The following is a 27,517-nucleotide window of genomic DNA, read 5'->3' as shown; positions in this document are numbered from 1 at the left end:
ACAATCTCGGCTCACGGCAACCTCCACCTCCCAGGTTCAAGCAATTCTCCTGTCTCAGCCTCCCGAGTAGATGGGACTACAGGCGCTGCCACTATGCTTGGCTAATTTTTTGTATTTTTAGTAGAGATGGGGTTTCACCATGCTGGCCAGGCTGGTCTCAAACTCCTGACCTCAGGTGATCCACCCGTCTCAGCCTCCCAAAGTGCTGGGATTACAGACGTGAGCCACTGTGCGCGGCCTGAGGAAGAATCTAGGAAGATACTTGAGATAAGGCAGAAGAAACTCGAGAAAGGAGGAAGACTGAATATGACAAAGCTTACCCCCTGAAATCAGCAAACAGTGAAATGAGAACCAAATGTCGCATCGAGACTGACATGAATAAGGAAGTGTTCTTTTAAAAATAGCAGCTCCTAATTGGATCCAGGAAAGACCATTCACCACACGCAGTCATTTGGCTCTTGTTTACCCACCCCCCCTGCCCTTTTTTTTTTTTCCCACAAAAAAAGAAGAGACTCAAAGAAGATTTCTTCTGAATGTGTATCACCATTTATTGTAGTTTGCGTTAGGAATTGAACAGAGGACATTGTCTGTGGAGGGGAAAAAAGGAAAAGAAAAAAGAAAGTATGTTTTTTATAGACTTAATTTCTTCAGAACACTTTATGGTTTCAAATCCTTTTTTACCCCAAAGGAAATTCAAGAATTCAAGTATGTTAAGTAGGGAGCGGTAATACAAAAAGTCTGATACTTGTGTGCGCGTGTGGCTGTGTTTGTCTGTGTGTGTTGAAACCAGCAGACATACTCCCACATTCTTGCACCCTCTTTTGCTTTGGTAAGGCCAAACACATCATACAAATGACCCTGCCTCAAACTCACACACCCAAGGGTTGAGGAATTGATTTACCCCCAGAGGATAACTGTGAAGGTTTCGAACTGTCACATAGCATTAAAACAAAAACAAAAACAAAAACAAAAACAAAAAACCCAACCCTCATCTTCCCAAAATACGGTAAGTCACATAAGTCCTGATACACTGACACCCCTAGATTTTGCTGCAGTTGCTCCTCAGGTGCCTAATAGAGGCTTATTACAAGGACCAGAGCAGCAAGATTTTCTTTATTTTGTTTAGAATAAAAAAATCTTAAAGGGACATTTCAAAAGAAAAAAAACTGAAATTCAAATTCTGAAAATATCTTGCCTTTTTTATTAATCATGTCATCTAACACCAATTAAAAAAACAAATATGTGAATATGATATAAAAATACGATCCCAGGATGAACACTTGGTAGCAGGCACAGTTATCTCACAGAATATATGTTTGGTGGGCCGGGGAGAGGGGTTTACTTCTGTTTTTGCTTCTCTTAAAAAAATCCACAGCAGTGCAAGTAGGGTCAGGAAGGGGGAGAGGGGAGAAAAGATTCTTTAGCAGCAAAATGTCCAAGGTTCTCTAATCACAATCAAATCAACGGATATTGGATTAAAAAAAAATTCATGAAGGGATGCTGCCCAGACCCATCAGCCATCACTAAAAGACTTCAGTTGCCCCAAACTGTGACATACGAAGGACGTGCTTTATTACACAAGCAACCATAAAACCTGTCCTTTAAGCTTTTGAGCGTGTTTGTCACTTAAATATATGTACAGGAACCGGGCTCCTCTTCTCATCCGTGTCCTTCCAGGTCTCAGCATTTGCTCGCTCTGGGTGGGCCTGGGTGGTTTGCCACATTTGGCCTCCAACACGTGAATGGCAGCTTTGCTGCGGCCGCTGCTTCTGCTTGCCTCGTTGGCCTTGGCTGTGTCTAGCAGAGGGTGGGCGGCGGAACGGTTTAGTGATCGCTGTTCTGTTTCTCTCTCATCCATGCCTGAATCTGCTCTTTCAGTTCTGGCACTGAGAAAAGAGAAAAAGGAGGATTAATGCCCCAGATGGGAGGGCTCCTCCTGAGAGAGGATGCCTGTCACTCTGTATAGATGGGAAGAAAAGGCCATTCATTCCCTCATTGAGCCGAAGACTGCAGAAGGACTGGGACGAGAGGGAGGGACTGGACGTCTACAGGGAAAAAGGGCCAAGAGTGTTTTGGGTCTTTGCTATAGAGTGTCATAAACTAGGTAGTTTCTGCATTTGATAAATTTCCCTTCTGTTTCATCTCCGATATGTGACTCGGGCATTGTCTCTTGGCACTGATGCCAGCGCTGCGCCTCGAACTGCGCCTTCCTCTACCTGGTTCCAGCATGCTCTCTGTCAGCGTCTGCCGGTTGAAGGGGTCCGTGGGGGAGTTGAGCAGGTGCCGCAGGATAATGGAGCGGTCCATGATGGTGCCGGAGGGCAGCCGCACGGGGTCAGTCATGAGGGTGTCCATTAGAGGGTCTGCAGGGACAAAGCAAAGCAAACTCTAGTAAGACAGCCCAAGACTGAAAAAGAAAACAAAGCTCCTACTGGCGAAAAATCTATCCAAAGGAACAGCAATCAAAGGGCCCCTGAGAGGCCCCCAGGTTTAGAAGGAAATCAGCCTTCAATAAAGGCATATACATTGCCTTTTGTAGAGGCGAAGGCACTCCTTTGTCAGCTACTGCTGGGGGAGGGAACAGAGAAGAAAGGGCCTGGGACAGACCCAGCAGCAGGCCCCACAGGCTCCGTGGGGAGGACGGCAGGCTGGAATCCTTTGCCTTAGGACTTGGGGGAATTCTTCTTTGAAAATGTGAATCCCCACTCGCAAAGGCAGCCCTGCCCTTAGAATCTTCAGGGCTGTTCTCTGGCTTTAAGTCAGGCTAACAATGTTTCTTCCTCTCAATTTACAATATGAGCTAAAAATAGGCAAATGTAATTTAAGACAGATTGCCTCAAAAAGCAGCTCTAGCGCACCATTAAAAAATTAATAGCACAGGATGTCCTCTTGTAATGTTATCGATTTCCAGTTAACTCAAAAGAAATCAGCATAAAAATGACGAGTCCACTTGCCTCTGAACTCATCAGGAGCGTCGCTGTAGTCAATTTCTGCGCGTGCATTCTTGGCCACTATCTCCTCCACTTTCTCGGCGAGCAGCTTAAATTTTTCTATCGCTATTGTGGATTTGATCCCTGCCTTCCGCATCTTTGAAATTACTTCTTCAAACAACTCCTTACTGTAGGATCTCTGCAAAGGAGGAATGGCAACGTGAGACGTAAAGGTATGTGAGGTGGAAAAAAGCGAGCTGCAGAAAATATCCAAAGTATAATCCATTTGTGGATTTTTCCCCCCTTAAGAAGCCCTAAAATTATATATACTTATATATTTTATATATCCCAGTCTTTATGCATTTATAGCCACATAAAAGTATGCACTTTTCACGCTTACAAATGGATAAGGACTGGAATAATATGCGCCAAACTGTACGAGGTCACTCCCTCTGGAGAGGGCTGCAGGCCTGAGGCAGATGGGGTTTTTTTTTTTTTTTTTGAATTTTTACAGCTGGCATGCATTTCTTTTAAAGCTTCAACATTAAAAAGAGAAGGAAAGCTAGTCTATTTCAGTCCTTGGGGGGACACTGTGCCCTGCTAGCCTGTAAGAAGAGGTGAAAATTTCAGCTCTCTTCCACAAAGGTAAGCATGGTAAAAACAATCCACTATTGTTCATACTCTAGATGAGCTTTCTCTTGTTCACTTTTAAGCCTCCTTCAAGCTCATTTTGTTCAGCACAGCACATGTCAGGGGCTCCATGGACGTGAGACCACCCCGGTGAACTGATGAACAGGACCGGGAACAGACACAATTTATGTCCCCAGGAAGGGAAGATGTGGAGTGGAGGACGGGCGCCCACCATGGACCCAGACAAATCTGAACTTGGATTCTGGTCCTGCCACCTACCAGCTGTGCGGTCACAGGCAAATGTGAACCCTCTTGAGCCCAGGCTCTTTGAGTGTAAAATGGGCAGAGTAACATCTGCCTCACAAGTGTCTAATTCACAAAAATGACTGCCATGCCAAATAGCAAAGTATGTTGTAGTTTGTATTCATAGTAAAACACATATAGCAGAAACACTGGCCACTAGCTTAGTGATGATATATATTTGTATTGGTATCACCATCGCGAAACAAGTGGCCAGTGTTTTGGCCACATATGTTTTACTATAAATATATATATGTATTTTGAGACAGAGCTTCATTCTGTCGCTCAGGCTGGAGTGCAGGGGTACAATCATGGCTCACTGCAGCCTCAAACTCCTGGGCTCAAGCAATCCTCTCACCTTAGCCACCCAAGTAGCTGCGACTACAGGTGCAAGCCACTGTGCCCAGTTCATTTTAATTTTAATTTTTGAGACGGAGTCTCACTTTATCACCCAGGCTGGAGTGCAGTGGCACGATCTCAGCTCGCTGAAGCCTCCGCCTCCTGGGTTCAAGTGATTTTCCTGCCTCAGCCTCCTGAGTAGCTGGGATTACAGGTGTGCGCCACCATGGCTGGCTAATTTTTTTTGTATTTTTAGTAGAGACAGGGTTTTGCCATGTTGGCCAGGCTGGTCTGGAACTCCTGGCCTCAGGTGATCTGCCCACCTTGGCCTCCCAAAGTGCTGGGATTACAGGCGTGAGCCACTGTGCCTGGCCTAAACCTCTTTTCTTTATAAAGTACCCAGCCTTGGATATTTCTGTATAGTGATGCAATGGACTAACACAAGAATATCTGCAAATCATATATCCAATGATATGATATCACCTAGCATCCAGAATACAAAAGAACTCTTCTGGTTGGGCGCGGTGGCTCACGCCTGTAATCCCAGCACTTTGGGAGGCCGAGGCAGGCGGATCATGAGGTCAGGAGATCGAGACCATCCTGGTTAACATGGTGAAACCCCATCTCTACTAAAAATACAAAAAAAATTAGCCAGGCGTGTGTGTGCACACCTGTAGTCCCAGCTACTTGGGAGGCTGAGGCAAGAGAATTGCTTGAATCTGGGAGGTAGAGGTTGCAGTGAGCTGAGATCATACCAATGCACTCCAGACTGGACAACAGAGGGAGACCCCATCTCAAAAAAAAAAAAAAAGAAAAAAAAAAAGAACTCTTCCAACTCAACAACAAAAATACAAACAACCCAATTAAAAAATTGTCAAAGAACATGAATAGACATTGCTCCCAAGAAAACATAAAAATGGCCAGTAAGCACATGAAAAGGTGTCCAATGGTATTTGTAATTAGGGAAATACAAATCAAAACCACCATGAAATACCATGTCACTTCTACTAGCATGAGTATTTAAGAAACAAAAACAAATTAACATGTTTAATTTAAACTTCATGATGGAAAGAATATAAAGCAAACAAAAGAAAAAAAATGAGAAAGAATGGAAACTTAAACCTTATACATTGCCAGTGGGAATGTCAAATGGGCAGCAGCTGTCGAAGACACTCTGGCATCCCTCAAAAAGTTACACATGGAATTACCACATGACCCAACAATCCCACTCCCAAGTGTATTCCCAAAATAACTGAAAACAGGTGTTTAAATACTTGTACACGAATGTTCACAGCAGCACTGTTTACAACAGCCAAAGGTTGGCGACAACCCAAATGTGTATCAATGGATGAGGATAAACAGATGGTGGTATATCCATACAACGAAATATTATTCAGCCATGAAAAGGAATGAAATACTGATACATTCTACAACACAAATGAACCTTGAGACATGATGCTAAGTGAAATAAGCCAGACATCAAAGGTTGCACACTGTATAAGTCCATTTATATGAAATATCCAGGATAGGTGAATAAGTAAATCCAAAAATAGGAAAAGAGAGACAGAAAGCAGATTTGTGATTGCCAGGGGCTGGGGCAAGAGGTCTAGACAGTGACTGCTTTAAGCTTTTCCTTTCAGGGTGATACATGTTGTGGAACTAGGTAGAGGCGGTGGCTGTGCAACGCTGTGACTGCACTACATGCCACCAAATGGTACACTTTCAAATGGTTACTTTTATGTTACATATGAATTTTACCTCAATAAAGAAGAAAAAATTAACAGAAAATGAAGCATTAAATTTGTGAGATGCAGACTCGTATTGTGGTAGGTTAGTGGAGGGAGCAATTAACTTAGGAAAGACTGACTGCATGGGGGGAAGCGTGACTTTGATGGGATTTTTGTTTTTTTTATTTTCTAAGCAGATGCTGAATCTTTTTTCTTTTTTAATGGAAAATGGTGTTAACAGACAATGCTTCATGGACAACAGATATGCAGTCTGTCCACGGAACTGTCATCTGCCCATAAAGGTACAGTCTAGGCCACTTTAATATCTCCCTATCCTGGTCCTCTTGGCTCCTGGGACCAATGTGATATCCCACTTCTCTGGCGTGGAGCTCTGACCTCAGATTCCTGAGCATCAAGTGCAGTGGCTCTTCATCCAGGTACCTTTTTGGTTTTTGAGATGGAGTCTCGCTCTGTTGCCCAGGCTGGAGGGCAGTGGCATGATCTTGGCTCACTGCAAGCTCTGCCTCCCAGGTTCACGCCATTCTCCTGCCTCAGCCTCCCGAGTAGCTGGGACCACAGGCGCCTGCCACCACGCCCGGCTAATTTTTTTGTATTTTTAGTAGAGATGGGGTTTCACCGCATTAGCCAGCATGGTCTTGCTCTCCTGACCTCATGATCTGCCTGCCTTGGCCTCCCAAAGTGCTCAGATTACAGGCGTGAGCCACGGCGCCCGGCCCATCCAGGCACCTTTTTGTCAGCCTTCTGGACATGAGTCTTCAGCTTACTCTTGGTATAGAGGGACAGAAGCCTCTCAGTTTCTTTACCTGCAAAGCTGTCATTTTCTTCTTCCTTTGTCTTCCCAGGAAAACAAGACATACCAAACCAAACCAAAGCCAGCTAAGATACTGCTGCTTCCAAAGGAGAAAATGCAATTCTATAATCTCTTCCCCAGTGCTTGCCAGCCGTCGTCCATCCTTTTGCACTTACCGCCCCCTGCTCCACCAAAGCTCTCTTCTACAACAATCAAGTAAGCAGGCCCCTAATCAGCTTATGGCCAATATAAACAGAAAATACCCAATAATCAGCATAAACACCACACTGTGAAAGGAAGCAAAAACACTTCTTTTTTTTTTTTTTTCCGAGACGGAGTTTCGCTCTTGTTGCCCAAGCTGGAGTGCAGTGGCGCAGTCTCGGTTCACTGCAACCTCTACCTCCCGGGTTCAAGTGATTCTCCTACCTCAGCCTCCTGAGTAGCTGGGATTACAGGCGCACACCACCATGCCTGGCTAATTTTTTGTATTTTTAGTAGAAACAGGGTTTCACCACGTTAGCCAGGCTGGTCTCAAACTCCTGACCTCAGGTGATCTGCCCACCTCGGCTACCCGAAGTGCTGGGATTACAGGTGTGAGCCACCGCACCCAGCCCAACACTTTTTTTTTTTTTGAGATGGAGTCTTGTTGTGTTGCCCAGGCTAGAGTGCAGCGGCATGATCTCAGCTCACTGCAACCTCTGCCTCCTGGGTTCAAGCTATTCTCTTGCTTCAGCCTCCGAGTAGCTGGAATTACAGCTGCCTTCCACTGTGCCCGGCTAATATTTGTATTTTTAGTAGGGATAGGGTTTCATCATCTTGGCCAGGCTGGTCTCGAACTCCTGACCTTGTGATCCACCCACCTTGGACTCCCAAAGTGCTGGGATTACAGGTGTGAGCCGCTGTGTCCAGCCCCAACACTTCTTAAAATATGCTTTTCTCTCCATGCGTCACTGGCAAGTGTGTGTTTGTTTCACCGCTCTGGAAGAACAGGACTATCTAAACATTCAAGGATCCCTGTGTGCCACTGTGCCAGAAACTGCTGTCTACGACTCAAGCCAGGTGCCACCAGAGGCCAGCACCATAGTCCAAGGCATGACCAGGCAATGAAATGTGTTGTTGGTCACCAAGGACAGGCCGCTCAAAGCACTCCTTTGTCACCCACTTGCTTTGCATCACCTCACTGGGCGTGCTGTGCCCATCCACACTGAAACCTTCTGTGTGTTACGTTAAGTGCCTGTGATGTGGCAGTCACAACACAACCACCCTGGAGAGGGCTCACACTAAACAGCTCTTCCAAGCCTCTCTACAGTAACGATGGAAGAGCCCCAGGGGCTTTCCACACTGACCTCTGGCTTGGCTGGAGACTCCAGCTACAGTCAGGTGTGGACCCCACCTCAATGGCTAAGTGCTTCCCTTTTCTTTCCCTCACTGCAGGCTATGACTTGCCTTCTGTTTCTAAATCAGTGCAGTATTATATAGTCGGGGGCTAGTAAAGCAGTATATATTTTAACATCTCCTACAAGTAACTACAATTTCCTAACCCTCTTACAGACCACTACTTTGTATGAAAAAACTGCTTTAGACATACAGTCCTGTGTCGCTCTGAGAAATGTCTTGTTAGGCGATTTCGTTGTTGTGTAAACATCATAGAATTTACTTACACAAACCTAGATGGCGTGGCCTACACCACGTCGAGGCTCTATGGTACAGCCTATTGCTCCTGGGCTACAAACCTGTACAGTGTGGGACTGTACTGAATCCTGTCGGCAGTTGTAACACAATGGTGAGTATTCTAAACATAGAAAAGGTACAGTGAAAATACGGTATTATAATATGATGGCGCCACTTGGTCTTTGTGGTCCATCATTGACAGAAACACAACATGACTATGTATTTTTTTTCCACTGCAAATCCTTTGTTAAGACCACTTCCCCTGCTACATCAGAAAGCACCTAAATATGTGAGTTATAGCTCCATAAAGCTGTCACTAAAAAAAAGTACCTACAATGCTTCTATTGTAACATTATTCCTTTGGATGAGATATGGGTAAAGAACCTTCTAGAACGCCTACTGATGATTAACCTGAGCCATGAATAGTATTTGGGTAAGTAGTGTGAACAAAGACAGAGACAAAGAAACAAGCGTGGTTCTTTGTGGGCTTTTTAAGTGGACAGCAGAGAGACTGAGGATATGGGTTCAAGGCCAGGCTGCCTGGACATCAATCATGCCTCTGTCCCACAATGACTCTCTGACCTTGAGCAAGCTATTTAACCTCTCTGTCCCTCTTTCCTCACTTTAAAACAAAGACTTTAATAGAACCTACACCAAAGAATTTTGTGAGGACTAAATGGGTAGAGATGTGAAAAGGGGGTGAAATGCGGTGTACAGTTAATAAACATTAGCTGTGAGGACGTTGAAAATGAGGCAGAACGGACCATGGACAGGGCCAGCCCTTTATGAGATGACTAGAAGATCACACGAGGACAGCTTAGCCTAAATTGGTGGCTGTGGAAATGAAGCACACACAGACAGATCTGCTCACAGGAGAGCCATGGAATAAAGGAGAGGGAAGAAGGTAAAGATAACCACACGAGGTTTTCAATCCACACAACCCCAAAAATAACAGCATTCTAGCAGGAGACTAGGGAGGAAGATTCTGATCCCTTGAGAAATCGGGCTCTTTTCAGAAATGTAACAGATTTGTCAAGAAGGCCCTTACAAAGATGGGGTAAGAACTCAACTGGAAAGGGATCAGAGCACCAAATCTGCTCTTTACTTTTGTTTTTTACTTACTTATTTATTTTGAGACAGAGTCTCGCCCTGTTGCCCAGGCTGGAGTGCAGTGGCACAATCTCGGCTCACTGAAACCTCTGCCTCCTGGGTTCAAGCGATTCTCCTGCCTCAGCCTCCCGAGTAGCTGAGATTACAGGCATGCACCACCACACCCAGGTAATTTTTTGTATCTTTAGTAGAGATGGGGTTTCACCATGTTGGCCAGGCTGGTCTTGAACTCCTGACCTCGTGATCTGCCCGCCTCGACCTCCCAAAGTGTTGGGACTACAGGTATAAGCCACTGCGTTTTTGAGACAGGATCTCTCTCTCTCTCGCCCATTCTGGAGTGTGGTGGTGCAATCATGGCTCACTGCAGTCTGGCCTCAAGCAATCCTCCTGCCTTGGCCTCCCAGAGTGTTGGGATTATAGGCCTGAGCCACCACACCGAGCCCAAATCTACTCTTCACACTCAGAGGAAAACAACCCATTCATCTTCACTGATACCAGACAAGTTCCCTGGCCACTGTGGTTATTATCTTCAAATCCGCCAGTAAACTCACAGAGAGACCAACTCAACTCACTGACCTGATCGTCAGCAATGGCTTTCGCGAACCGGGCACAGTCCAGCTGTAAGTAAATATCCGTCAGTTGGTCCAACAGCTTCTTTGGTTCAAAGCCGTATTTCTCAGGGTTTTCAACTTTCAGGTCACGGCACTTGGGGCCACAGAGTTGCTGAAGATTAAAGTTCAGCATTGCAGCCAATCGGGGTCCAAGTTCCTAGGAAATCACAGGATAATAGGACAATTCATGCTGTTGAGACAAGTGAAAAGGACCAAAACCTCCCATTTCAGTGGAGGAACAGGAATTGGTTGGATTAGTCTTCAAAGAATCCATACAGGTGCTGTGTATCACAAGCTGAAGAAAGACAACATTATATTCCAACTTTACTCCCCATTTCCGATCTGATAATTCTAATACTTAATGGAATGTTGCAGGCTGATGAAATATTTATTTATAAATACCAACAGAAGCCAAACTTTTCTTTAAATTTATGCTTTTAATTTAAAAAAGTATCACTCCAAATTCATTGAGAAACAAGTAAAAGAGAGAAAATTATACAAATCTTACCATTATCTGAGCCAAAAAAGTTTTGAGTCACTTCTTCCAGCCAATATTTCATCAACCTTTTTCCCCTTAAATGTTAAAAGCCCCTGGCAGTTCAGTCTGTGCCATTCTTATGTACTTACCAGATACAGATAACAAAGTAAAGCAAGGAAAGAAGATAGAAGTTATGTCTTGAATAGTTTTAAATCCAGTCAATGAGACAGAGTAAACTTAAATGAAACACCTGGAAAATAATAATAATCTATGCAGGAATCTCACAAGGTGACTCAGTACTCACTACGGTTGGGCATGAATGGTTTTAAGCAAACCTGAAACAGGAAGATGTGGCTTAAAGAGCATTAAACACTGGCCATAAAAGGGAGTCATGAAAGCGTTCCTTTCAGTCACAAGGTTTTCATGAAATGTAATAACTGGATTTATTCAAATTCGACATATACTTAGCTTTTCAAGAATTTGCTTTTGCACAGAGTACTCCTGTATTTCACTGTTGAAAAGTTGTAAAATAAAGGAGTCATAACAGGACAGAGTTGGTCATTTTGTTTGAAGTAGGAGAGATCTGAGCTAGTCAGTGAAGAAGGTGAAAATGCAAACCTTAAAGGTTTGCAAAGTGAAATGCCTTTATACTTTGTCTGCAAAGGCCAGATAGTAAACAGTGCAGCAAAAGAAATGAAAATATCACAGCAGGCACAGGCATAAGGCTGGAGCCAAAAGAACAGGGCTATGGTGTACAGATGGCTCAGGTCTATGAGCAGGTTTAAAATGAATTTATTTATTTATTTATTTATTTATTTATTTATTTATTTATTTATTTTTGAGAAGGAGTCTCACTCTGTTGCCCAGGCTGGAGTGCAGTGGCCGGATCTCAGCTCACTGCAAGCTCTGCCTCCCGGGTTTACGCCATTCTCCTGCCTCAGCCTCCCGAGTAGCTGGGACTACAGGTGCCCGCCACCTTGCCTGGCTAGTTTTTTGTATTTTTTAGTAGAGACGGGGTTTCACCGTGTTAGCCAGGATGGTCTCAATCTCCTGACCTTGTGATCTGCCCGTCTCGGCCTCCCAAAGTGTTGGGATTACAGGCTTGAGCCACCATTCCCAGCCTATTTATTTATTTTTGAGAAGAGTCTTGCTCTGTTACCCAGGTTGGAGTGGTGTGATCTTGGCTCACTGCAACCTGGGTCTCCTGGGTTCAAGTGATTATCCTGCCTCAGCCTCCCAAGCAGCTGGGATTATAGGCACACCCCACCATGCCTGGCTAATTTTTGTATTTTTAGTAAAGATGGGGTTTTGCCATGTTGGCCAGGCTGGTCTCGAACTCCTGACCTCAGGTGATCCACCCTTCTTGGCCTCCCAAAGTGCTGGGATTACAGGCATGAGCCACCATGCCCGCCTTAGGCCAGGTACTTTTATGTGTGTTTTCGCTTAATCTTCCCAACAAGTCTACAAAACAGGTGGGTGTTGACCTTGTTAAAGAGGAATTAATCAACTATTTGCTATCTGGCTTTCACAGAATTCTGCAAACCTTGAAGGGAGGCCAGTGTCTGGGCAGTGAGCTGTTTTGTTTCGTGTTCCATGGGTCTTGAACTGAAATCTGTTTATGAAGAGACATGAGGTGGAAAGTGGAAAGAGTGGAAAAGTTGCCCCCAGGACAGGGAGTGGCAATAGTGCCTCTGCTGGAGACGACAGGAGTCACATAATGGAGGTAAGGGCAAATACAGGAAATCAGGGGAAATACACAGTAAGTATATCGTATTCCATTGCAAAGTAAACACGTCTCCACACAGGCAAATGGCTACCAAATCTTAGATCCCCCATCTTGCCTTTCTCACTATACTTGTCCTGGCCACACCACAAAGCTTCTCAACTTTGTGGTGGGTGTGGTTGAAGCAGGGCAGAGATCTTCAGTGATGCTGCTCAGTTTCAATTTTAGTAACAGGAACCAGGTCTCGTTAGTTGAGGACAAACATTTTGACTATTTGCAATCCACCATAAACCTTAGTGATGGCCGGCTCTCAGTAACCTTTGGCTTCCTGAGTGTAACAAAGGTACAACTGAGAGAGCCAAAGATCTTACACAGTCTCAATGATTCTACTTAATATCCTTCCATTGTCACCGGCTGTTACCTTATGCTTTTTCTATAAATAAAATATAGGAATCAATAATGGTAAAAATATGTCATGACATCAACATGAATAATCCAACGTACTGTCTAAGCAGAAAGTGCACTAAGGCATTTGGAAGTGGCTGTAGACTATGTGGTGACATCAGACATCTACTCTTCAGTCCATCAACAGAGTCTGGTATCAACTAGCATAACTGGGAACAAAATCAGTAACAGAATTTCACTTATTGGTGACTATGATACTAAAATTTCCAGGACTTCAACAACTGCTGAAGTTATAAGTGAGAGAGTCTGAATGTAGAGTCCAAACCACCAAACAGAGCCCCTGGTTTCTACTCACCGGTCTGAGGAAGGGCTTCTGGACCTGCTTTGTGAGGATGTGGAACATGTCCACAGTTTCGGTGGCCAGGGCGAGGTAAGAGCGGGACACGCGCTCATCCTGAGCAAGCTGAGACTGACGGGCCTGCTGCTGATCCTAGGACACATCGAACAATCGCCAAGTAAGGCTCGGTCCTGGTCATCAGCTCAGCAAAGCGCCAAGCGCATAACTGGAAAGTGCGTGATAAATCCAACATGCTTAGGGAATGATGGAACCGCCCACCACAGCAAATTTCCCAGGTAACTGAAGTTTCATCCCAGATAACTGAAGTTTCATCCTTTCAGCCTCGGAGCTCTTTGAGACTTCCAGCCAGGTGACATTGGTGCCTTATTTACCTCCCATGAGCCTCTGCTTCCTCAATGATAAAAGAAGTCACCATCTACCGGGTGCGGTGGCTCATGCATGTAATCCCAGCACTTTTCGAAGCCGAGGTGGGCGGATCACAAGGTCAAGAGATCAAGACCATCCTGGCCAACATGGTGAAACCCCCATCTCTACTAAAAATACAAAAATTAGCTGGGGATGGTGGCTCACAGCTGTAGTCCCAGCTACTCAGGAGGCTGAGGCAGGAGAATTGCTTGAACCCAGGAGGCGGAGGCTGCAGTGAGCTGACATCACGCCACTGCATTCCAGCCTGGTGACAGAGCCAGACTCCGTCTCAAAAAAAGAAAGTCACCATCAACTTCTATGCAGGATGAAATAAGAGAATCGAATATAGTATCTGACACACATCATGGTACTAAGAAAGGGCAGTTTATTTCCCTTAATAATAACTTTTACTTAGTCATCATCATTATTATTTGTTGAGATGGAGTTTTGCTCTTGTTGCCCAAGCTGGGGTGCAATGGCGCGATCTCGGCTCACCACAACCTTTGCCTCCCAGGTTCAAGCAATTCTCCTGCCTCAGCTTCCCGAGTAGCTGGGACTACAGGAACATGTCACCGTGCCCGGCTAATTTTATATTTTTAGTAGAGATGGGGTTTCTCCATGTTGGTCAGGTTGGTCTTGAACTCCCGCATGTCAGGTGATCTCCCTCCTGAAGTGTTGGGATTACAGGCGTAAGCCACGGTACTCGGCCTTCTATTATTATTATTATTATTTTGGAGATAGAGTCTTGCTCTGTCACCCAGGCTGGAGTGCAGTGGCACAGTCTTGGCTCACTGTAACCTCTGCCTCCCGGGTTCAAGTGATTCTCATGCCTCGGCCTTCCAAGTAGCTGGGATTACAGGTGTGCGCCACCATGCCTGGCTAACTCTTTGTTGTTGTTGTTATTTATTTATTTATTTATCTTGAGACAGGGTCTCACTCTGTTGCCCAGGCTGGAGTGCAGTGGTGGGATCTTGGCTCACTGCAATCTCCGCCTCCCGGGTTCAAGCCATTCTCCTGCCTCAGCCTCCTGAGTAGCTGGGATTACAGGTGCATGCTACCATGCTTGGCTAATTTTTGTATTTTTGGTAAAGATTGGGTTTTTTGCCATGTTGGCCAGGCTGGTCATGAACTCCTGACCTCAGGTGATCCATCCACCTCGGCCTCCCAAAGTGCTGGGATTACAGGCGTGAGCCATTGTGACTGTTCTCATTTTTGTATTTTTAGTAGAGATGGGGTTTCACTATGTTGGTCAGGCTGGTCTCAAACTCCTGACCTCAAGTGATCTGCCCACCTAGGCTTCCCAGAGTGCTGGGATTACAGGTGTGAGCCACCATGCTCAGCCAGTCTTCATTATTTTAAAACTATGAGATGCAGTGTGCTACAGTATTGAGGCCTATGGGGTCTGCCTCTCTGCCTCTATAAGTGTCTGTGTACTGCTAAGCTTTTTAAATTTTGTCTTTCCACACTGTGAGGCTGTCACACCACAGAACTGTCAGCATGCTTGCCTCTGGCGCAGTCTCCTCCTTCAACTCTGCCATGGACTGGGGAGGAGATGATAAGAGCTGTTTGACTCATGGATACAATCAGGTACTGCACTGCAGGCTCTGAAATGGATACAATCAGGTACTGCACTGCAGGCTCTGAAATGGATACAATCAGGTACTGCACTGCAGGCTCTGAAACGGATCAAACACAGACCCACCAGGAAAAGCCTCAATTCTTACATCTGTTCGGAGGCCTTTTCTTGCTGGGAAAGGAACACAGCTGGAGTAGCTGAAGCTGGCTAGTGAGTGCCCTCTGGGTAAGTGCTCCAGTCTGCTTGATGGACATTCTGCAGGGATACTGGGGGGCCTGCCGTTCCCTGGCCAAGAATGAGTCCACTGAAAGAAAGGCAGCGCCAGGAAAGACACAAGAACAGCCAGGCGTGAACTACCTAAATGTGTACCTGGGTGTCTCAACAGGCCTTTCCTCAGCCTTTGGGTACTGGAGATAGAATAATAAGGCTCCCAACCCTCATGCAGCTTAGATTCCATTAGGGAGGATCGCTTCATAGAAACAAATACCCTAACAGATACAGTAAGTCTGACAGTGATGAGGAAAAATGAAGCAGGGTCAGGGGTCAGGGAATGCTACTCTGGAAAGGGTGGTCAGGGAAGGTCTCCCTGAGGGAGTGCGTATCTGAAGGAGTCAGGAAAATCTGGGGGGAAGAGCATTCCAGGTAGGGGGAAGAGCAGGTGCAAAGGCCCTCACGTGTCAGTGGAAGGGCCAGGAGGTGAGTCTGGCTGGGGTAGAGTGAGTGGAGGAGAGACTGTCCGAAGCTGAGAGCAGAAACACATTGTGGTGCCAGGTCCTGCTGAGTGCTGTAGGCTGCTCTCATCATGGGATTTGGCTCTGAGTGAGAAGGGATGCCCAGAATGGCTGAGCTGAGTGGCGATATTGATCAGACTGAGATTTTTTTTTTCTTTTTTTTTTTTGAGACAGAGTCTTGCTCTATTGCCCAGGCTGGAGTGCAGTGGCGTGATCTCGGCTCACTGCAAGCTCTGCCTCCCGGGTTTACGCCATTCTCCTGCCTCAGCCTCCCGAGTAGCTGGGAGTACAGGCGCCCGCCACCTCGCCCGACTAGTTTTTTTGTATTTTTTAGTAAAGACGGGGTTTCACCATGTTAGCCAGGATGGTCTCGATCTCCTGACCTCGTGATCCGCCCGTCTCGGCCTCCCAAAGTGCTGGGATTAGAGGCTTGAGTCACCGCGTCCGGCCCAGACTGAGATTTTTAACACCATCCCTGATATGGACATGCTCAAGAGTGGAGGTTGAAGACCAAGCAGTGGGCTACTGCAATAATCCAGGTAAGAGATGCCAATGGTCTGGAGGTGGTGAGAAGAGGTTAGATAATGGACATACTTTAAGACAGAGCCTAGAGGCATTTGCTGAGAGACGCAGAGAAATCAAGAACAACTCCAAAGCATTGAGCCTGAGCAGCTGGTAGAACGAAGGCACAATTTACTGAGATTGGGCAGACTCAGGCAGGAGATGTGGACAACATCAAGGTTCTGTTTTGGATGTGGTGAGTTTGAGACACCTGTAGACACTTATAGACAAATACTTGGTCTACAAGCCTGTAGTCAGGTGAAATCTGAGCTGGGGAGATCCATTCTGGAGTCTTTAGAATACAGGTATTTAACGCCTTGGAATACCTGAGCTCACCAAGCAGTGATTTTCACCAGGGGACATTGGGTTATGCGTGGGAGTGTTTCTCGTTGCCTAATGGCTGGGGGTAGGAGGGTACATCCCTGACATTAAATGGCACGAAATAGAGATTCTGTATGTCCTGCAATATATGGGATGGTTTCTCATCATGAGTTATTATTATACCAAATTCCACTAGGCTCAAAATTCCAACTAGTGCCCTCGCTGAGAAACACTAACCTAGAGAGCACTAGTGGGAAAGAAATTGAAGCCTGAGGGTCGAGTGCCGGAGCTCACCAAGCACAGACGTCAGGAGATGAGCAGGAACAGCCAGGGTAGTGGGAGGGAGAAAGTGACTTCAAAGCCAAATAAAAATTATTTCTGAAATAGCAATTGCTGGAACTATTTGTGCCTTTTTCATCCATTAACAGAGGAAAAATCAGTATTATTTGTTCAGTTGGCTCATAAACAAATGCTATTAAGTATTGACTACGACTGTGCTATAGACCTGCATTCCAACATCTAAAATATACACTGGCCGGCCATGGTGGCTCACAACTATAATCCCAGCATTTTGAGAGGCTGAGGTGGGAGGACTGCCTGAGGCCAGGAGGTTGTAGGCTGTAGTGAGCTAAGATCTGCCATTGCACTCCAGCCTGGGCGACAGAGCAAGACTCTCCTTCTTCCCTTCTTTTTTTTTTTTTTTTTTTTTGAGACAGAGTCTCGCACTGTCGCCCAGGCTGAAATGTGAAATGTAGTGGCATGGTATCAGCTCACTCTAACCTCCACTTCCTGGGTTCAAGTGATTCTCCCACCTCAGCCTCCCAAGTAGCTGGGATTACAGGCGCCCGCCACCATGCTTGGCTAATTTTTGTATTTTTAGTAGACACTGGGTTTTGCCATGTTGGCCAGGTTGGTCTCAAACTCCTGACCTCAGGTGATCTGCCGGCCTCGGCCTCCCAAAGTGCTGAGATTACAGGTATGAGCCACTGTGCCCAGTCAAGACTCTGTTTCTATTAAAAAATAATAATAATAAGGCCAGGCACGGTGGCTCATGTCTGTAATCCCCACACTTTGGGAGGCTGAAGTCGGTGGATCGCTTGAGGCCAGGAGTTCAAGACCAGCCTGGTCAACATGGCAAAACCCCATCTCTACTAAAAATACAAAAATTAGCCAGGTGTGGTGGTGCATGCCTGTAATCCCAGCAGGCAGAAATTGAGCCAAGATTGCGGCACTGTACTCCAGCCTGGGTGACAGAGTAAGACTCTCTCAAAAAATAAAACAAAACAAAAGAAAATAAAAAATAACAATTTAATAATCAAAATAATAAGTAAATAAAAGATATGACCAGCTTGGGAAAACTAGCAATTAAATATCAAAAATATTAAAATATTATATTTTAATATTTATTTATTTGAGATGGAGTCTCGCTCTGTCACCCACGCTGGAGTGCAGTGGCACGATCTTGGCTTACTGCAACCTCCACCTCCTGGGTTCAAGCAATTCTTCTGCCTCAGCCTCCTGAATAGCTGGGACTACAGGTGTGTGCCACCACGTCCAGCTAATTTTTGTATTTTTAGTAGAGACGGGCTTTCACCATGTTGGCCAGAATGGTCTTGATCTCTTGACCTTGTGATCCACCTGCCTTGGCCTCCCAAAGTGCTGGGATTATAGGCATGAGCCACCGCGCCCGGCCTAATATTTATTTTTAAAGGATGGAACACTTTATGAATTTGCATGTCATCCTCAAGCAGGGGCCATGGTAATCTTCTCTGTATTTTTCCAATGTTAGTATACGTGCTGCTGAAGCATGTGAGAACTTGTCTCTGTAAAAAAAATTTTTTTTAATTAGCCAAGCGTGGGGGTGCATGCTTTTAGATCCAGCTATTTGGGAGGCTGAGGCAGGAGGACGACTTGAGCCCAGGAGGTTGAGGCTGTGGTGTGCTATGATCCTGCCACTGCACTCCAGCCAAGGCAACAGATCAAGACTCTGTCTCTATTTATTAATAATAATAAAAAACAAATAAGTAAATAAAATATAAGCTGGGCATACCAAGCACTGTGAATGGTATAAAGTGGGTGTTACAGAAGTAAGGAGAAACGTGAGAATTTTCAGCTATGCTGATAGGCGAAGACAAACCTGAGTGAGTATTTGGATAGGACCTTACTCAGAGAATGGGTAGAACTTTAATACATAAGAAAAGCAGGTATAAATGGGAGCTAAACACATGGACAGAGATGGGAGCAATAGACACTGGGGACAGGGGAGTGAGGGAGGAGCAAGGGTTGAAAAACTACCTATTAGGTATTATGCTCACTCCCTGGGCGACAGGTTGAATCATAAAACCTCAGCATCACATGATACACCCACATAACAAATCTGCACATGTACCCCATTCCCTGAATCTAAAATAAAAGTTGAAATTAAAAAAGAAAAAAAAAATGGCTGGGCATGGTGACTCACGCCTGTAGTCCTAGCACTTTGGGAGGCTGAGGCAGATGGATCACCTGAGGTTAGGAGTTCAAGACTGGCCTGGCCAACATGATGAAACCCCGTCTCTACTAAAAATACAAAAGCTGGCCGGGCGCAATGGCTCACACCTGTAATCCCAGCACTTTGGGAGGCCGAGGAGGGCGGATCATGAGGTCAGGAGATCGAGACCATCCTGACTAACATGGTGAAACTAAAAATACAAAAAATTAGCCAGGTGTGGTGGCAGGCGCCTATAGTCCCAGCTACTTGGAAAGCTGAGGCAGGAGAATCGCTTGTACCTGGGAAGCAGAGGTTGCAGTGAGCTGAGATCACACCACTGCACTCCAGCATGGGTGAGAGAGCTAGACTCCATCTCAAAACCAAATAAACAAACAAACAAAATACAAAAATTAGCTGGGCTTGGTGGCAGGCGCCTGTAATCCCAGCTATTTGGGAGGCTGAGGCGGGAGAATCGCTTGAACTGGAGAAGCTGGGACTGCAGTGAGCCAAGATCGCACCACTGCACTCCTGCCTGGGCAACATGAGTGAAACTCGGTCTCAGAAAAAAAAAAAAAAAAGAAAAGAAAAGAAAAGAAAAGAAAAAGTGAAGAAAAAGCAGTCCTCCCCACTTTGACATGAGAACCCCTTATGGAAATCAGTTCTGATTCTGAGCCTGACAATTCCAAGAACAGAATCAATAAACCTAGGCCAATCTAAGAAGTCACCAGCAACTGTCAAGGGCCTCATAAGCAACCAAGGATGTATCTCAGCTGCTGCTACACACGTCAGGAAAGAGCACTGGCACTGGCACAGCACGTGTTTTCCATGGAACCTGGCAAGCCAGGCCTCTGTTCTATTAATAACTGAATATAAAACCCAAGATCAACTGAAAGGAAAAAAAACACCCCACCAGGATCCTGAGTGATTCACACAGTTGCCTAGAGAAGCCCATAGGAACAAATCAAACTCTTGTCCAGCAGACATAATTCTAGAGATTTCTTTCCTAATTATGTTCATGAATCTTAATATATTCAGACAATAAAAGCTCTTCTCCAAAAAAGTCCTTTAAAATTAAAAAGGCAGAGAAAGTTTTCAGTGTACATTTTCAAAGACTTCTCAACCCATTTCTTAGCTCCAGATAAGGTGTTTCAGATTTTTCCTATTCCAACCCTGCAATATGATTTCATGGAAGGAAAATCCCAGCAAGTCAGATCGCATATCATCAGACCCACAAATGCAGCCCCAAAGCAGCTCTGCCCGTGTCCAGAGGCAGATGGCCTGCAAAGCTGTCCAAGCCTCTGGACCACGTCCTCACCCGGGGCAACTGGTCCCACTGTTCTTTGTTCTTCATCTCTTCCTGCACTTCATGGATTCGCTTCAGAGACTCCAGACTTTCATCGAGCAAAAACGTCGTGTCGTTTATCAACATGTTTATATAGCGAACAAACTGCTTCCCGGAGCTGGAAAGGCAATTATATTGTGCATGGTCATACATCTCCCTGAAGCAAAACGCCACTGCAAATCCCAGGGAACAGGCGCCTCCACCCACACTGCAACTATCTCACCCTAAAAGCCTGCCTACCCTGGCACAAGTCAGGCACTGTGGAATTCAAGGACTACCAAGCTTCTCTTTAGATTTTGTTAATCTTCTTTTTGAGACAGGGTCTTGCTCTGTCGCCCAGCCTGGAATGCAGTGGCACGATCACAGCTCACTGTATCCTCGACCTCCAGGGCTCAAGCAATCTTCCTGCTTCAGCCTCCTAAGTAGCTGGAACTACAGACACACGCCACCACGCCCAGCTAACTTTTGTATTTTTTGTAGAGACAGGGACTTGTTACGGTGCCAGGGCTGGTCTCAAACTCCTGGGCTCAAGCGTTCTTCCCACCTCAGCCTCCCAAAGTGTTGGGATTACAGAGATGAGCCACTGCACTTGGCCTGGATTTTTGTTATTCTTTTAAATTGTTTATGATAAGCTCATTCCAGTGGTGTTTGGAGCCACCTTGCATGATTGATAACAGTCAAGTGCTAAATATTCCAGAATTTTATAACCAGATTCCCCTGGCACCTTAAATTGGGCAATGGAGGAAATAGTCACACCATGGAAAACCAGCAAATGCTGACTCCCCCATCCCGCTCACCAGAGCAGGCTTACCTAGCTTACCTAGCTTACCCAGTTCACTCCCTCAGTGTTTTTGAGAGAAAACACGTTCTCCAGACTAGAACAGGAAATACGCATATACTCACCAATATACCAAGAAAAAGCAAATAATTAACCACATATAACAGATAACTACTGATATAGTTATTCCTTATCACAAAGACTGACGCACTGAAGAAAAATTGGAACCTGTAATATTGATAAAGTGGGATATTAACTTACTTTAGAACCAGAAGCTTCCAATCTAAGGAACTGTTCTGCAAATCGTGTTATAACGAGAACTTGTCGGTGAACTGAAATAGCTTGGCCTACCTCTGTTAGACTCTGGAGCTGCCAGATTCGTAGAGAAAAAAGAAGCTACACTTCAGGGTCTACAACTGTGCACTTGGGGGGTGGTAAGCCCATGCCTGGGGAAGAGAAGTTCCTGTGAACAGGGACAGGAGGCCTCAATCTCAGGAACATGGTAAGTTCAGGACAAGTGCTCCAATCAGCACCATTCAGAGACCAAGCCATGGGCCTGCCTCATGTCCTAAGCTTGTGCCAGGCTTTAGCTGGAACACAATTCTGACCATAAGAGCAGTTTATGGAAACAAAAAGTTAAAGAGTTTGCTCCACAGAAATCTATCTAGCAAATAGTTATTCCACTGGTAATATGTATATTATTGACTAGTAATTCGGTTAACAAGTATAGCTAGATTTGATCAAAGATCTAACATGGGTTGCAAAAGATCCAAGAAATGGGATAAAATTATTATTTATTTATTTACTTATTTATTTTTTTCAGAAAGAGTCTTGCTCTGTCACCCAGGCTGGAGTGTAGTGGCGTGATCTTGGCTCACTGCAAGCTCTACCTCCCGGGTTCACGCCATTCTCCTGCCTCAGCCTCCCAAGTAGCTGGGACTACCGGCGCCCGCTACCACGCCCGGCTAATTTTTTATATTTTTAGTAGAGACGGGGTTTCACTGTGTTAGCCAGGATGGTCTCGATCTCCTGACCTCGTGATCCGCCCGCCTCAGCCTGGGTGCTGGGATTACAGGCATGAGCCACTGCGCCCGGCCCTTAGATAGGATAAAATTTTTTTTTTTTGAGACGGAGTCTCGCTGTGTCACCCAGGCTGGAGTGCAGTGGCGCGATCTCGGCTCACTGCAAGCTCCGCCTCCCGGGTTTACGCCATTCTCCTGCCTCAGCCTCCGAGTAGCTGGGACTACAGGCGCCCGCCACCACGCCCGGCTAGTTTTTTGTATTTTTAGTAGAGACGGGGTTTCACCATGTTAGTCAGGATGGTCTCGATCTCCTGACCTCGTGATCCACCCGCCTCGGCCTCCCAAAGTGCTGGGATTACAGGGTTGAGCCACCGCGCCCGGCCAGGATAAAATTTTTGATAATCCAAGAGTTCAGCATCTTCATCTCCCTTTTGTTTTTAGACACCGACAGATAATTTAGATGGGATTACTAATGTCCAGGTTTAAGCAGTCACTCAGATTTCAGGTAGGTATATGAAAAGTCTTTAATTAAGGTTTAGGGCCTTACTACAAAGAATGATACTTTAAATGACAGCTCTGACCTAATTGTTGCAAAATCTAAAGTCCTTCCAACGTTCAAGAACTAAGATTTCATTTCACTCATTTTGACAACTTCATTTAACACTGTCATCATAGAAACACCAAAAAAACACTTAACCCAACATCTCAGCATATTCATAGGATCTTTTCTTTTCTTTCTTTTTTTTTTTTTTGAGACGGAGTCTCGCTCTGTCGCCCAGGCTGGAGTACAGTGGCCGGATCTCAGCTCACTGCAAGCTCCGCCTCCCGGGTTTACGCCATTCTCCTGCCTCAGCCTCCCGAGTAGCTGGGAGTACAGGCGCCCACCACCTCGCCCGGCTAGTTTTTTGTATTTTTAGTAGAGATGGGGTTTCACCATGTTAGCCAGGATGGTCTCGATCTCCTGACCTCGTGATCCGCCCGTCTCAGCCTCCCAAAGTGCCGGGATTACAGGCTTGAGCCACCGCGCCCGGCCTTTTTTTTTTTTTCTTTTCCTGAGACGGAGTCTTGCTCTGTGGCCCAGGCTGGAGAGCACTGGCACAATCTTAGCTCACTGCAACCTCTGCCTCCCGGGTTCAAGTAATTCTCCTGCCTCAGCTTCCCAAGTAGCTGGCATAACAGGTGTGTGCCACCACACTCAGCTAATATTTTGTAGTTTTAATAGAGATGAGGTTTCACCATGTTGGCCAGGCTGGTCTTGAACTCCTGACCTCAAGTGATCCGCCCTCCTCTGCCCTTCCCAAAGTGCTGGGATTACAGGCGTGAGCCACCACTCTCTGCCCTATAGGATCTTTGCTTGTGTACCACCCCCAAGGTATCTTGACAAATCTAAAATTCAGCAATATCTTGCAAGCAAAGCCATTTAAAAAATCCTGCCCACATTTAGTGGCACCTTGTGGTAAACTCAAAAGGAGTCTGAGACCACCAAGCAAACAGTCCACCAGAACCCAGCTGTGCCAGCTTTTAAGCTGCAATCCTACCTGCGATTTGCAAGAAAGCAAGTTGTGACACGAGGGGCCCCATACTCACTTGAACTCCTCCATAAAGGTGCCATGGTGAGCTATGTTTTGCCAAAGGCTTTTAAAAATGGTGCTAATGTGATAGCGAATTGTGAACTTGTCATAAAACTCGCTGGTGGCTCCGGTATGCTCAACATCTAAAGAAGAAAGACAAAGGGACTGAGGGATATGTACTTTCTTACTTTCCAAATCCAGTTATTGCCCCAACAATGATAGTGAATGTAAATCTGCAACATCAGAGAGCCGGTGAAATTTTGCACCTCTGCATGTAAGGCAGGACAGAAATTATAAGCTGCTTTTAGAGACAAAAGTTTCACAATGAAGATTTGACAACGACACACCACCGAAAGGAATGGGGCTAGGAAAACTCCCATCATTAGGACAGCGTCAACTTACCAATGACCAAAAGCTGAATTATCATACTCCCCCACCTAATTTTAAGTCATTAATTTACAGAAAATCTATGGCACCTCAAATGGACATCCTTCAGCAGATAAAAAAGTTAGGTTTAATTTTACTGAGGGCCACGTACTTCTTAAATGTGTCTATCTATTGACCATTTTTGGTGTTGAAAAAAAACCAATGTGTCTACCATCCCTATACCTACTAAAGAGGGATGAAAATCAAACTTGTTTGTCCAAATGGCAAAAGCTTAGGCATGAGAAATTTCAGAATTCATGACAAATTTTAATTTATTATTATTATTATTTTTTGAGACAGAGTCTTGCTGTCACCAGGCTGGAGTGCAGTGGCGCAATCTCAGCTTACTGCAACCTCTGCCTCTGGGTTCAAGCAATTCTCCTGTCTCAGCCTCCTGAGTAGCTGGGACTATAGGCGTAAGCCACCATGCCCAACTAATTTTTGTATTTTTAATAGAGATGGGGTTTCACCATATTGGCCAGGATGGTCTCATCTCTTGGCCTCATGATCCTCCCACCTTGGCCTCCCAAAGTGCTGGGATTACAGGCGTGAGCCACCATGCCCGATTATTTTATTATTATTTTTTAGGAGATAGGGTCTTGCTCTGTCGCCCAGGGTGAAGTGCAGTGGTGTGATAATGGCTCACTACAGCCTCAACCTCTCAGGTTCAAGTGATCTCCCACCTCAGCTTCCCAAGTAGGTGGGACTGGAGGTGCATCCACCATGCCCGGCTTATTTTTTACGGCCAGGTGTGGTGGCTCACGCCTGTAATCCCAGCACTTTGGGAGGCTGAGGCAGGCAGATCACTTGAGGCCAGGAGTTCAAAACCAGCCTGGCCAACATAGCAAAACCACGCCTTTACTATTGATAAAAATACAAAAACTAGCTGGGCATGGTGGTGTATGCCTATAATTCCAGCTACTCGGGAGGGTGAGGCAGGAGAACTGCTTGAATCCAGATACAGAGATCCAGATACAGAGGATGCAGTGAGCCAAGGTCATGCCACTGCACTACAGCCTGGGCGACAGAGCAAGACTCCGTCTCAAAAACATTTTTTTTCATTTTTATTTTTTTACAGATGGGGTCTATGTTGCCCAGGTTGGTTCCAAATTCCTGGCCTCAAGTGATCCTCCCACCTCGTCCTTCCAAAGTACTGAGATTACAGGTGTGAGCCACTATACCTTGTCTTTGATATTTTCTATATTTTCCAAAGAACATATTTTTGTGTGTGTGACCAAAAAAGAAAACAGCTATTTAAAAATAAAAGAATAAGATAATTAACACCTATCATATTAAGATCTGAAAGTACTTATGTATACTCATTAAGTCAACCTTTCCTTAAAATAAACTAAATGTCATTTATTAATTGTATAAAAGTGTGAGCTACAGTGTGGCATGCTGACATAAGGACAGCCTACAAGAGGAAGATACTGGAGGACCAACCCAATGCCTCATATCACCTAAAATGCCCCTAATATCTGCCCCAAATTCTGAATATAGTAGAGACTCAGTAAACGTTGTTAATTTATTATGTAACAATATGTATCTCAGCAGGGCCCCACATCTGTATTTCCAGTACTTTGGGAGGCCCAGGTGGGCAGATCACTTGAGCTCAGGAGTTTGGGACCAGCCTGGTGAACATGGTGAAACCCGGTCTCTACAAAAACCACAAAAATTAGCCAGGTGTGGTGGCAAATGCCTGTAGTCCCAGCCGCTTGGGAGGCTGAGATAGGAGGATCACTTGAGCCCGGGAGGTCAAGAGTGCATGGAGCTGTAATTGTGCCACTGCACTCTAGCGTGGATGACAGAGCAAGACCCTACCTCAAAAAAAAAAAAAAAAAAAAAAAAAGAAAAGAAAATGAAACAATATACATTTCTCCCAACATTTTTTTTCTTCTTATTTACTTGTACTGTTCCATCAAAATCATACCAGCCCAAGTTCTAATTCCCAGGTCCTTGTTCCAGAAGGCCGTAAGTGGACTAGACTTGTGTTGAACCTCTCTCTCCTCCCCCCAGGTATTCTTGCTGCCTTCTTTCTTTCTTTTTTTTTTTTTGAGATGGAGTCTCTGTAGCCCAGGCTGGAGTACAGTGGCAAGATCTTGGCTCACTGCAACCTCCACCTCCCAGGTCCTGGTTCAAGCAATTCCCCTGCCTTAGCCTCCCAAGTAGCTGGCATTACAGGTCCCCGCCACCACACCCAGATAATCTTTTGTATTTTTAGTAGAGACGGGGTTTCACCATGTTGGCCAGGCTGGTCTCTAACTCCTGGCGTCAACTGACTCACCCATCTCAGACTCCCAAAGTGCTAGGATTACAGGTGTGAGCCACCGCGCCCAGCCTAACTTGAGCATTTTCTAAGCTAAAATACTATCTGTGTGGTGTAAGAGGAGCTTGTTCCACATACTGATTTTATGTGTGGCAACTCTAATTTATATCTGAGAGTCCCATCTGCTCCGGGACCAGGACCTAATCAGCCAGGTCTTCACATGGAGGCAATGAGCACTGGGGACTATGTCTGTGATTCCTCCCTCGGGGGTACCCTCACACCAGTCCCTTAGTAGCTGTAGTAGTCAGGGGCACCTGTGCTAAAGGGCATCTGCGAGGTTGCTGCCACTTGCTAGCCACTGACCTTCAGCAAGCTTCTTGACCCTTTTAAGCTTCAGTTTCCTCATTTGTAAAGTGGAGGTATTTATAGTACTATCTTTAGGGCTGCTGTGGGGATTAAGTGAAAGGATTAGTAAGCATTCAATGAGTGGTGGCTATTATTAGTACAGATGTCATCCATCCATGACTACAGAGGTGGTCCAGGCCAGAGGGCACACATGGCAAAGATGAAAGAGAGAACAACCCCCACCCATCACCTTCTGGAACATTCCCAGCAGGCCTCCACTAGGCCCAGCACTGGTCTCATAGGCAACAGGCCCAGTTCTGTTGTGTGTACACACACACACACACACTCTCTCTCTCTCTCTCTCATTCTCTCTTTATCCTGAAGCCACACTGACAGGCCCAGAACTCTGACTACAAAATAAATTTAACTAAAATTATTTTATCTTTATTACTAACAACACACGTTTACTGTAGAAAAATTAAGAAGTTCAGATAATAAAATAAAAATAAAAACTATTTATAATGCTATCATTCAAAAATAACCAATGCACTGTTAATATTTTGGTATATGTCCTTCCCTACATTCTTTTTTTTTTTTTTTTTTTTTTTTA

General features: G+C 45.3%; 1 protein-coding gene and 1 non-coding gene across 4 annotated transcripts in view; both read right to left on the bottom strand.

Annotated features, from left to right (window-relative positions):
* Nucleotides 1-523: 523 nt before the first annotated feature.
* The window catches only part of UBE4B (ubiquitination factor E4B), a 149,087-nt gene continuing 122,093 nt past the window's right edge, over nt 524-27,517 (bottom strand). For all 3 annotated transcript variants that reach the window (XM_025389232.1, XM_025389240.1, XM_025389248.1), the window contains 7 exons: nt 23,887-24,013; nt 20,473-20,617; nt 13,091-13,225; nt 10,095-10,286; nt 2,955-3,129; nt 2,217-2,363; nt 524-1,886 (listed from right to left, as the gene is read on the bottom strand). In XM_025389232.1, the coding sequence (XP_025245017.1) occupies nt 1,825-1,886; nt 2,217-2,363; nt 2,955-3,129; nt 10,095-10,286; nt 13,091-13,225; nt 20,473-20,617; nt 23,887-24,013 (983 nt within the window). In that variant the 3' untranslated portion in view covers nt 524-1,824. The remainder of the gene's footprint in view (nt 1,887-2,216; nt 2,364-2,954; nt 3,130-10,094; nt 10,287-13,090; nt 13,226-20,472; nt 20,618-23,886; nt 24,014-27,517) is intronic.
* Nucleotides 18,394-18,496, bottom strand: LOC112615419. Its single transcript, XR_003117355.1, has one exon. It is a non-coding gene; the product is annotated as a U6 spliceosomal RNA (small nuclear RNA).

The sequence above is a fragment of the Theropithecus gelada genome, chromosome 1 (assembly GCF_003255815.1).
Source record: "Theropithecus gelada isolate Dixy chromosome 1, Tgel_1.0, whole genome shotgun sequence".
Lineage (NCBI taxonomy): Eukaryota > Metazoa > Chordata > Mammalia > Primates > Cercopithecidae > Theropithecus > Theropithecus gelada.
This window is presented reverse-complemented; position numbering and strand designations above follow the sequence as displayed.